This window comes from Ranitomeya variabilis, chromosome 2 (assembly GCF_051348905.1).
Source record: "Ranitomeya variabilis isolate aRanVar5 chromosome 2, aRanVar5.hap1, whole genome shotgun sequence".
In the NCBI taxonomy this organism is placed as follows: Eukaryota; Metazoa; Chordata; class Amphibia; order Anura; family Dendrobatidae; genus Ranitomeya; species Ranitomeya variabilis.
In genome coordinates this window covers 467,565,885-467,578,425 of record NC_135233.1, presented here as the reverse complement: position 1 = coordinate 467,578,425, position 12,541 = coordinate 467,565,885, and the positions used below count along the sequence as shown (strand labels likewise).

General features: G+C 43.1%; 1 protein-coding gene across 18 annotated transcripts in view; it reads left to right on the top strand.

Annotated features, from left to right (window-relative positions):
* Positions 1-12,541, top strand: part of MARK2 (microtubule affinity regulating kinase 2) — a 164,552-nt gene that overhangs the window by 149,391 nt on the left and 2,620 nt on the right. For 7 of the 18 annotated variants that reach the window (XM_077287625.1, XM_077287621.1, XM_077287635.1 and 4 more), the window contains 3 exons: positions 794-1,048; positions 1,604-1,630; positions 11,387-11,431. In XM_077287625.1, coding sequence (XP_077143740.1) covers positions 794-1,048; positions 1,604-1,630; positions 11,387-11,431 — 327 coding nt within the window. The remainder of the gene's footprint in view (positions 1-793; positions 1,049-1,603; positions 1,631-11,386; positions 11,432-12,541) is intronic. The other 11 variants (XM_077287629.1, XM_077287622.1, XM_077287637.1 and 8 more) reach the window with 2 other exon arrangements.

Below are 12,541 nucleotides of genomic sequence, written 5' to 3'. Positions count from 1 at the left end.
AATGCATGGCCCCCTATGGACGCCCATGGGATTGGAGAACAGTGAATATTCATTCTTTTTAATAGCGGGCACACATGATCACCCAGCCACTGTAGGAGCCGGCGGCTCCGGCTAACAGTGCCTGCTATTTATGAGAAATGAATATTCACTGCTCCCCACGCCCATAGTCCCTCCCACCTCTCGGCATCAGCTTCAGTGCATAGAGGTGGGGGAGATTGTGGGCATGGGGAGCAGTGAATATTTCTCTTTGACAGCGGGCACAGGCGTTAGCCTCAGGAACCGCCTCCTGTGACCCGCTCATCCTCCGCTGCCTCTCTCCCACAGCCGGTACATCCTGTCTATAAGACAACACCACCCCTTTTCTCCAAATTTTTGGAGGAACAAAGTGCCTCTTATAGTCCAAAAAATACGGTAGCTTAAATATTTTATTTTGTACTTTGTTATAAAGTAACCCTGACTACATAGATCAGTTTTGACCATTATCTATTGGTGACAGTGCATAGAAAGTGTGCCATAAATCAATGGATGCTGTGCAATGTTTCTTTTTTCTATGTGGTTCTTCACAGAATACACTAAATGGGGTCTTGGCAGCCGGACACCCTGTGATCAGTTTTTTGTTGTCACTTTTCTTGCAAACAGTAATAAATAATTACTTTACGTTTAAGGGCCTGTTACCTATTGAGATTTGTCTGTATTTTCCTTCTCCTTGGTTTTCTTTTTATATTATATTTTAATAATGTTTTAGAGAAATTTGTTCTAATTTTTTTTTTCTTTCCTTCCCTACACCAAACAGTGCAGCCCCTCAGAGACTCCCTGTCGCTTCTCCCTCTGCTCACAACATCAGTAGTGCAGCCCCTGAGAAGACGAACTTCCCGCGTGGAGTATCCAGTCGGAGCACTTTCCATGCCGGACAGCTTCGCCAAGCTCGGGACCAGCAGAATTCACAATTTGGGGGCGTCACACCAGCTTCTCCTTCTGGTAATAGCCAGGGTCGTCGGGGAGCAACTGGAAGCATCTTTAGCAAGTTCACATCCAAGTTTGTGCGCAGGTGAGACGCAGAATGGAACTTATAGGCTTTGCTCTGATTGCCGTAGCATATATTATGTATAGCTTATTTTTCCTGTCCTTGAGCGAAATCTATTTATGTATCCTGTTTATCTTATTATTCAAGATGCCAATGACCTGATCAGTATTGTTTGTAGACTAACTATCTGCACTGTTGGTCACATCTATACTTTTTGCTTTGGTCTGCCTTATGTAATTTTTGCAATGATCTGTCCTTACCTGCATGGAGACACATAAAGTCCACCAACACCAGCGTCGCCATTCAGGTACGGCTGTATGTAAAGGAGACCAATTAATGTACTTCGATCATTACGACCGATGCAGCCGTAATGTAGAAATCCCTATAAAGTTGATTTAATTTTGTGCAAAAAAAATAAAATAAAATTGCTACTTCTGCTACAATCCAGCAGTGAAGGGGTTAGTATTCAGTGATATTATGTTTAGACATAAATTTATAATTTTCCTACCCCCTCACTTATCTGTTGTTTTTGTTTTTTTTTTGTTTTTTTCCTGTTTTTCCTCTTATCCCTCTATCTAGAAATCTGTCTTTCAGATTTCCAAGAAGGTAGGCATGGATTCCCCAACTTTCTCTTGCTCTCCCTGTCTACACTGCTGGCTCTTCTCTGTTGTCCTCGTCTCCTGAGCACTCTCTTTCAGTGTCGTGTCCTGTGCTAGGACAAGCGAGCGCGTGTACGTGAGCGTGATTGTCACTCGGCACGGAGATAGGAGGCAGCTTCAGGATCACAAGGTTGTGAATATTTTCGACAACTTATCCCATTCTCCGACCTGTGGATCCGAGTTGCCTCATGTCTCTTGTGTCTGTCCTGGGTATAGCCAATCTTTTCCGGGTTTGTTTCTGCGTCTTGCTATCTACTCTTCTTCATGCTGTCCACGTTTTAGACACACGCTGCTAAAATAAACTTTTCACACTGCAGTTAGAAATTTTTGCGCTTTAGAATTTATTTTTTCAGAGCTTATATTTTAATTTTATTATATGACACATGTAAATGGATTAAAATTAATATTAGAGACATTTTACTACTGTATGAAGATTTGCTACAGCAGCTCTGTAATTGGAGTATTCTGCAATATATATTCCAAATTTGTTAATTCTGCAGTGTCCAAAGTTTTTTCTTTCTTTTTTTTTCTTCTGAGTTGGTGTTTGACACCTTGCAGCTTTTGATATGCCATATAGTGGGTCTTTCCACGCCTCCCTACACTTTTCCATACACATTCTCCCAGGTATTTGTGCTTTCTGCCCTGCACCCCAGTCATCATATTACCTACCGTCCGGACACATGCGGGTGAATATAGGACTCATCTGCTCAATCACGGCCGGCTTTCTGCATCGGAGAGAGACTGAGAGGGACTGTACCGACCTGTGCTGGCTCTAAAATAGTGTCATCAGTCTGGTGGGAATTAATCATTGCATTTTTTGTGTAACGGAGGAAAAGAGATATGTTAAAAAAATAAAATAAAATAATGTGAAGGTCAATTATTTATGTAATATAAGGTATAGGAGGCAAGCTGACAGCTTTAAAGATACTGCTGTGCGTCCACGCAAGTAACTTCCCATGTAAAGCCGTAGTGACGCATGACAATTATATTTCAAGTCTGTTATTTGGAAAGGCTGATAATTTTATGTTCAGGCGCCCTATCATATCTGTCTATCCAGAAAAAAAAAAGAAAAACACTCTGGTTTTGTGATATAAGTTTAACTCTCTTGTATTTAAAGACTTATGTACCTAAATTGTACTGTTAGAGTAATGTAACGGACTAGAAAGATTTATTAATTTACTAGTAAGTCTGTTTCTTTTGGCTGGTGCATGAGAAAAAAAAAAAGACCTGTATATAAAAAGGACTTCGTGCCATGACAATTGCCGGCATCGATCCTGAATTAATACAGCCAGACTAAGTGGTAAGGGTATGGCCAGATTGATCATTAATGTGGCGAAATCCATATGATTGCCTGCTACTGAATATCCTTCACCCACAGGTAATGTTGCATTTGCTCAGTCTTTAGATTGAATATGTCACCCACTAGATAAAGTTTGTGAAGCATTAATACATATTAATAGTCGTATATACCTGAAGGAGTTGGGAAAAAAAAACTAACATTTTATGGCATCGTTCATTTAAGTCTTGACTGATAATGTTAGTTTTTCTGAGTGTAAATGTGAAGGTTTTTGTGCTTTCAGATGTGTGTGGAAGATCAAACTTTGTCTGCATGAATTTCTCAAAAACCTCTTGCTTGTAACTACTGCCCTGTCTGTCTCTATCTTACCTGCTTATGGCAAAGATGCTTAAATTCATACCCCTTCACTGCTGGGGATGGTAGTCGTGGGAGAATGCAACGGGTTAAGGCCAGGTTCACTTTGCTTTTATCCTCTATCAGGATTTAGATAGAGCTCCCGACATAGTCAAAGCCAAGTACAAAGTCTGCAGCTTAGATACGAATGTAGAGGGTAGATGAGGGCTGGGTAACACATCGTCCTGAAATTCACAGCTAGATATTGAAAACACTGTAAGATCCAATTACGTGAATTTTGTTGAATAATGTGCCTCAGTAGTATGTTTGCACCCCATGAGCCTGCATGCTCTCCTGACTTGGCATGCTCCTGATAAGACGGCAGATGGTGTCCTGGGGCTTGGGATCAGGCCATTGGTGGCTGCTGGACAGTCCATGATGCTTCTTGACGTTGTTGGATGCACTGATGATACATAAGCTTCCAGAGGTGTTCAATTGGATTCAGGTCTGGGGAACATGAGGCCATTCAGTGGCAAATTCGTAGGCCTCCAGTTTACTGCCTACAGACCCTGGCCACAGGAGGCTGAGCATTGTCTTGCACCAGGAGAAACCCAATCAGCACAGCACCAGGATTACCTCCCGGTACCTAACAGCAGTCACAGTACTGTTGGCTGTCATATTGAGGTTTATGTGACCTTCCAAAGATATGTCCCCCCCCCAAGACCATGCCTGACTAGCTTCCAAACCAGTCATGCTTGATGTTGTTGCACACAGCATTATATTCACCACGGCATCTCCAGACTTTCATAGTGTGAACCTTCTCTAAACTGGGAAGAATATGAGGCTGGCATTGGTGGACTTGACAGTTCTGGTGTTCAGTTGGGAATGCCAATCAAGCTGTATAATACTGGGCTATGAGCTTAGGTCTCTCTACAGGTTGTTGGGTCCTCTTGCCACATTCAAGGAGACCGGACATCCACACCAGCAGCCCATTGGAGGTTTCCTATGTCTCTGGTAGTGCTCATCGTGTTTCTTCTTGCACAGAGATGCAGATAGCAGTCCAGCTGGTGGAATGATTCCATCACGAAATCTGCTCCACACTTTTTTTTTTTTTGCGATGACCCTTATGGACGTGCCATCTTGGAGAGTTGGACATTCTGTGCTACCTGAATGGGCTGCAGGTTTTGATCCCTTTTACAATTAATGACAAGGACACTGCAAAAAATAGAGAAAGATCTGGAAGTATAAAGAAAAAAAATATGGCCTACTTTTTTTTTCCGTTTTTCACACGTGTTCTGTCCCTGTTCTACAAGAATAGAATACGTACCTGTAGTAGTCTGTGGTGCTGTTTGCATATCCATGTTTTTGTGGACCAGATGTCTACAAAAAAATAAGATGAGAAACATTTCTATTTATGATTCAAAACACAGATCAAAATCACCCGTACAAATTTATGGCCCCAATTCATCAATGTTGTTTCCCTAGTTTTATGCAGTAAACCACATGGACAGTTATATAGGGGTGTGCACATGTTAGAGACTCTAGTCATCAGGGTATTGTTATCTGCATACGTAGGGGTAAATCACTTAAAGTCCATTTATACTGCAAGTTGCGAAATGACGGTTCCTAGGAACAAGCTGCCAATCGCCTGATTAACAAGAAAAACGCTGGTTCGTCATGTAAAATGATCTGCTGCTCAAAAGACCATTGTTTTTGGCAGTGCTTCATCCTGGGTTAACAGGACTCTTACTTGCCAGTATGATGGCAGCCTATGCACAGTGAACGATCTATTGCAGAGCGCCTCTGAAGCCTGGTCGGCTTGTGTAAGCAGATTAAACAAGTGCCCATGAGCAAACAAGCAGCTGACTGGCGCTCGTTTGTGCCCCGGGTCTGCCTGTATTGGGCTGTTCGATGAAGTTAAATAAAACAGTTTTATTAGAAGAATATTATCACTCAGAGCATTAGTAAAGTACTGTAGCCATGTATTCCTCAATGCTTGAGCTCTGGCTATCCCTTAGACTACACAGTGGAGTTGTGCTAATCGATTCAGAGGGCTCATTCCAGCAGCCAAACAGTGATGAGTGAACGTGTTTTGTTAAGGTGTTATTCAAGCATGTTGGGTGTTATCGGAGTGCACAAATAATATGTTTCGAGTCCCTGCGGCTGTATGTTTTATGGCTGTTAAACACATGCAGGGATGGCCTAACAAGTGGGCCCCTACATGTGTTGGAGCTGTCTTAACAGCCACGAGACAGGCAGCCGCGGTGACTCAAAAATATTTTTGGAGCACACTGAATACACTCTGATAATCTGATAACGCCTTATCTGAGCACGTTGGCTCATCACTAGTGTTACATCATGGATCCATTTTGGACATGAATTTGTGTTCTTAAAACCGAACAAACAAACAGAATGCCAGAATGGAGGAGTGAACATAAACAAAGCCTTAGGTCTTCGGCATGCCCGAATAATATGTTTGAGTCCCCGCGCCTGCATGTCTCACAGCTGTTCGACAGCCGCAACACATTCAGGGATTTTCGGTTAGACACTCCATGCATGTGTTGCAGATGTCGAACAGCTGTGGGACTCAAACATATATTTTGAACACACCGAAGACACTCGGCTAGCACCTGAGCATGCTCGGGTAACACCATATCAAAACACGTTCGCTCATCACTGCCTCCAAATCTTTCTCTCTGACCACTGGACGGGAGCCTTGGGAGCTGCCTCCTGACGTCCGCGGCTCGTCTTTGGATTAGCTGGCCTGACATCACAATGTAATGATGATGTAGGACCAGGATTGCTAATCTAAAGAAGAGCCGTGGATGTCTGGACGCAGAAGGCGATTCTCGAGACTCTCGTCCAACGGCCAAAGATTGCTGGACTGTGTCCTGCAAATCGATTTGCACAAATTCTGCTGTCTAGTCTAAGCAACAGCCTGACCTCATGAATATTGAGGAATACATCACTGCAAGTTTTTTAGTCCGCTCTGTGATAATCTGCTGATGATAATATGCATGATGTGATCCTGTAGGACATGATCAGGAGTGGACTGTGCTACACTCCTTGTTTCTGTCCATATCAGAAAGTCACAGGCGTGGCCAGCTCAGCGTTCAAACTACGCCTCATTGCTTGCATGCTGTAAGGAAGAATGGGGGTCCTTGGACACTTGCTCCTCTTTAACGCCCAATTGTTTAGCCCACCAAGGACCTACTTAACCTTATTGTATCTGGCAGCTCCCCAGGATCGCTGTCCCATTTATATCTCTCTTAATCTGAGCATGAGTAGAGGGACGCATCGCTGCAGATTTCCCCCAGTCTTTACTCCTCGTAGCTGATGCATAATAATTAGTCTTCTACCACCCACCAGCTTCCCCCTCACCTTCTGCATACATAGGGGGGCTTTATGAATCTTAATTTTGGTTGTCGTGAGCAACACATGTTTGATGTTGGGCTTAATCCTTTTTGTAATATGTTCACATTTTGTGGAATATTACGGTCTCATGCTGCATCGTATTGTTTTTTTTTTTTTGTTATACATATCCTGTGACTGTGAAATTATTAACAGATATTTAGAAATGTAATTGGTGTATTTCTTTTTTTTTTGGTTTGCGATTTTTCATTGCAGTAATTTTTTTGCAGCCTTTTTGATCTAGAATAGTTGACTTCTATAACTTATACTTTGTATAGGTGCCTTTAAAGAGGTTGTACAGTGAATATCTGTGAATTTACTCTGTAGAAATGACCGCTGCTTCTTGCTGCCTGAACTATGGGCACCATGAATCAGACGCTGGCTGTGCCGTTTCAGCAAGGAAAGTTATACTCTGGAATGTAATGGCATTTTAGAGAAAACATACATTTAAAAGCCGGCTGTGTGACATATCGCTCTGGTGACCTTGATTAACAGGTCTCCTTACACACATGTATGGAGATATCTGCCTTTCAATGCGTGTGGGGTGAAGCCGCCAGGGATCGGCCTCTTGGACTAGTCACTTGAACAGCTTTTAAATGTGTTTTCTGTGAAACAACAGTGTTTCAGAGTCAGACATACCTGGCTAAAATGACGGGGCTGGAATAGTAGATCGAGCAACATGAATCTGCTGTCTGGTTCCCTTTAATTTTCTGGTTGGTGGGTGGGGTATTTTGCAATTATTTTAGAAAAAAAAACTTCTATCTCTAGATATTACTGTTACAGATGTGTTATGGTGGCCCTCCCCACCCCTGTGATATTTTTTACTATTTAATTGTTGGACAGCCACTTTGAAATACCCTTCCCCCACTAATTAAATATATCACCTGTACACAGGATATGTCTGACATTTTAGATGGGTAGCCCAGGGGACCATTATCTCCTCTCCGCAGCATGGCTGTAGCATGGAGGCACCGCATAGAACAGCCCTGCAACTCCATATAACATGTGGAATCAGCCTAGTACTCTCCGGTGAGGACAGGTTGGGTTCCCCTGCTTTGGTGCTGATTAAAGGGAGCTGAAAAAGTTTTAACAAAATAAAAATATATAGAAAAAATTATCATACATGTAAATTGTTAGCTGCCATTCTCACATTAGTGATTGTGTGGTTTCCCATTGATTCCTGTTGGTATAAACAGTGCAAAGACGCGACCACAGCAGCCAGTTAAAGGAACACTGAAATAGAGATAAGTCTAATTGTGCCCTCATGGTTTATCTGCAGCATTGCCTACATGTCCTGTGCAGACAGTGGAGAGAGAGGAGGCTTCTGGTGCAATTACCGTATACACTTGTGTATAAGCTGAGTTTTTCAGCACATTATTTATGCTGAAAAAGGCCCCCTTGGCTTATACTCAAGTGAGGGTCCCACTTTCCATATTTTTTGGCCTATAAGATGGAGAGGGAGCGGCAGAGTAGCGGGTCACAGGAGGCAGGAGCTGGCTGCTGTGGCTAAGACCTGTGCCCTCTGCTAAATAGAAATGAATATTCACTTCTCCCCACAACCATGGGAGTGGAGCGCAGTGAATTTTCATTTCTCTTTAATAGCCGACACACTGTTAGCCGCAGCAGCCGGCTTCCTGCAGCTGCTGGGCGATCACTTGTGCCCACTACTTAAGGGAATGAATATTCAGTGCTCTCCAGTGAAGAGAGCAGTGCGTGGAGAGCAGTGAATATTCATTCTCTTTAGTAGCGGGCACATGTTATCGCCCGGCCACTGCAGTAAGCCAGCGGATGAGGTTACCGTGCCCACTATTAAAGATCAATGGATACTCCCTGCCCCCCATGCCCATAGTCCTGGCATGAAGAGCAGTGAGTATTCCGTCAGCTGTCCTCGGCTTGTAAGCAGCGCATGATGTCACTGCCATGAGCTGCTTACAAGCTTAAATCATCTGCTGGCATTAAAACAGGATGCTGCAAGGGAGCCCAGGGAAGGTAAGTAGAATGGTTTATTTTTTATAATGTTTTTGTGATTGGGGCCATGCATACCATGATGGGGATGAGGAGGCCGTGCGTACCTGGATGGGGATGAAGAGGCCGTGCGTACCTGGATGGGGATGAAGAGGCCGTGCGTACCTGGATGGGGATGAGGAGACTGTGCTTAACAGGATGGGGATGAGGAGGCTGTGCGTACCAGGATAGGGATGAGGAGGCCGTGCGTATCAGGATAGGGATGAGGAGGCCATGCATACCAGGATGAGATGAGGAGGCCGTGCGTATCAGGATAGGGATGAGGAGGCCATGCATACCAGGATGAGATGAGGAGGCCGTGCGTATCAGGATAGGGATGAGGAGGCCATGCATACCAGGATGAGATGAGGAGGCCGTGCATACCAGGATGGGGATGAAGAGCCATGCATACCAGGATGATATGAGGGGGCCATGCATACCAGGATGGGGATGAAGAGCCATGCATACCAGGATGATATGAGGGGGCCATGCATACCAGGATAAGATGAGGGGGCCATGCGTTACCAGAATGGGGATGAGGGGGCCGTGCATACCATCATGAGATGAGGAGCCATGCATACCAGGATGAGATAAGGAGCCCGTGCATACCAAATAGGGATGAGGGGACAATGCATACCAGGCTAATACTCAAGTCAATAATTTTTTGCATTTTTTGTGGTAAGATTAGGTGCCTCGGCTTATATTCGGGTTGGCTTATACTCGAGTATGTACGGTAGTTGTCTTACAACCAGACATAGAACAGTAAATGTGTCGTTATATATTTCTCGGTTTTATTTGTAACATGACATCAAATTAGAGCAAAGTAGATGATGGAGAAATTGCTCGGATATTTCATTTTCTATGTTTAGTGGATCTTTAGGCCGGGGCGACTTTGGCCACTAGGAGGTCGTGCAGCTAAAGATCTCCCTATGCAGGTTAATTGAGCAACATTTCAACCCACAGGGTGGCATGACTGTGATAACGAAGTTGCAAACTTTTTGCCACTTGCTAGTTTCTGCACCCTGCATGTGCGGTGCGAACCCCTCCAGCCTCATTACGCTTCAGTGTAGCATCGGCATAGAGTGAGCTTTGGCCACACAACCTTGTCAGCCTATTGTGCGTTCTCCAGCATAAGAACTGGAATATTTATATTAGAAAAATACATTTCAAAAAGTATTTCACATTTTCCAGTTAAAACAGTTTTTAAGCAAAATGCATTCTTACTATTAGACTTCTTTGAAGATATTTAAATTCTTTTTTTCCCCGAATTTCTTAATTTTTAGTGTGATTTATTAAGTAGTTCTGCATCAGTATTTTTTTTTTTTATTTTTTTTTTTAAATAAAGGGACAACATGATTACTAATGGCCCCAGGGTGCTGCATAAATGTATACCACTCCTCCACTGTGAGGGTGTGTCCCCTGCTGGACCACTGCAGACGATCTGTGACCACAGATCGGCTGCAGCCTTTACAGTTGCCTCTGATTGGAAGAACAGATTAAGTGGCCATGTGTGGCCAATGGTTATGAGCAGCTGCGGTCAGGAATGAGCACAAGTTTGCGGTAGTTTGCACATGCAGATAGGTTTTTATCGCATTGCATAGCGCTGTGCAAAGTGTAAATGCAGCCTAAAAAGATTGTACTAATATTATTAGCAATATCCACAGTGGTATTTAGCCTTGCAGATTTCAAGGAGACATTTTTGCTGTGGGAGGTACAAGGCAGAATGCAAGTGAGGACATACGGTAAATGTGTTTTGTACTTTACTTTTTTGGACTGTCCTCTTTAATTGTAAAATACTGCCCCCTTCCTCTGTGATAAGTCCTTCACAGTTTCCATTAAAAATGTTGAGTTGGCTGTGTCATCCATAAATTTGCCCACTTCTTCAGAGAAAAAAAAATACTGTTAACTAATTACCCCAAAATAACGGTCCTGAATCCATAGGAGCGCTGAAGATCAGCAGAGCTCCCATTAAGAATGAATGGAGCGGCAGTATGTATGATCGACCTCTGCTCCATTCAGCCTCTCATTTGTGGGGATAAGTGGGGGCCACCGCAGTCGGACCCCCCGTGATCGGAAACTTTAAAAGCTATCCCCTATTCTCAGGATAAATTATAAGTTGAGAACACCCCTTTAAGGGCACATGGGAGATGGCAGAAAACAGTGTGGGCATGCAAGCCATGGTGGGTTTTCAAGTTGAATGTTAAAAATTATCGTTTATGGTATCCACAAAATCATGTGAAATGAACACTAACTAAACAATCAAGTTTCAAACAATAATTTGGTGCGTCACACATAGGTGTCACACGTCCAAGTACGGACCATGACTTCCAGACCGGCCGCGAGTCTCCTGACCCAAACTTGTCAGCCTCGTAGGCGTACATGAGACTGTTGATTTGGGATCAGGAGATCGCTGTTCTACACAGGCCGCAAGTCACAATTGTGTGAAAACGGCATAATTGTTGTCTTCATGGAGGATTTATTTTTCTTTTGAAGCAATTATTTCTGACTTTATTGGCTGAAATGAATGTTTAATTACTTGTATAAAAAAAAAATGATTGTTAAATTGAGGCTACGAGAAAGCATAAGCTTTAGTCTCTCCGTGCTCGGGAGAGTTCAGAGTGCACACATTGAACAGCTTTTTTACCTCTCTCTTTTGAGGAACCCAAATGAACCAGAAGGGAAAGATCGAGTGGAGACCACCAGGTGAGAGATCCATGATCTTGTTTCAGCATTATTATTCCAATCCCTAATCATTTCCTATTCCATATCACTTTTATTTATAGATCTCTTCTATTCCAGACTCATTCTCCCCCTAATCTTGTAGTAAACCATTAAATCTCTTTATCAACCATTTCATTCTCTTGTTCACTTCTTCATCCACTTATTCTCCCTGTGGGCTCGTTCTTCTTCTTCTTTCCCTCTGGAATCTGATCCTAAATTACGTTGATCCTGATGTACTGAAGATTTTCACTCTTCTTTTTTCTACTGCTCCAGAGCGCTCAGCCGTTTAGCTCACTCCTCTAGACATTGGACGGAGCAGTGGCATAAAACATGACAGGCTGCGCCTTTCAATCTTTCACACATTTAATCAAATAGTTGTTTATGTGCAGTTTAAAAAAAAAAAAAAGTTTGCTTATCTTATTTATTTTAGTCTCTATTAGGGCTCATGCAAACAAGCGTAGTTTCTGTCAGAGTGCGATCCGTCACAGCATCAGATCGCACTCAGACCAATGTTACTACGTGAGGCAGCGCACATTGCCTGCAATAATCGGATGGCACTCGCTCATTCATGTCTTTGGGCAGTGTGTATCGGCCTCTAGCTCTTCCTCCCTCCATAGAATTTTAAAAGCACTGTCATCTCCTATCTCAGTAATGGGAAAATCTGTACCGAGAATGAAAGATTAATCCAGGAGGAGAAAGAAGCATATTACAAAATTCCTTATTTTCATATGTACTATTGATTTATGAAATAAAGGCAACAGCCACATATCTTTCCTATGAGGCTGTTAAGTTGGAGTTCGGAGAACTGTGGTCAGTACGTGAACATTGAATGTTGGATGTTTCACACCTTACACGGGCAGAAAAGAACGACTGATAATTAATGCATGTCTATCGGTGGTGGCTACTGAACTTTTAGATGCCGCATTACTGGGAGGGGATTTGGAACAATCGTTCGTTCCATAGTTTCCATTAATAATAGAAGCACGTACCCTATTTATACGAGGAACATGCTGCCGACCAATGATATGTCAGGGCTGTATAGGGATCAGCAAAAGATTGCAGGCTAGTTTACTCAGGGCAGTGATCGGGAAT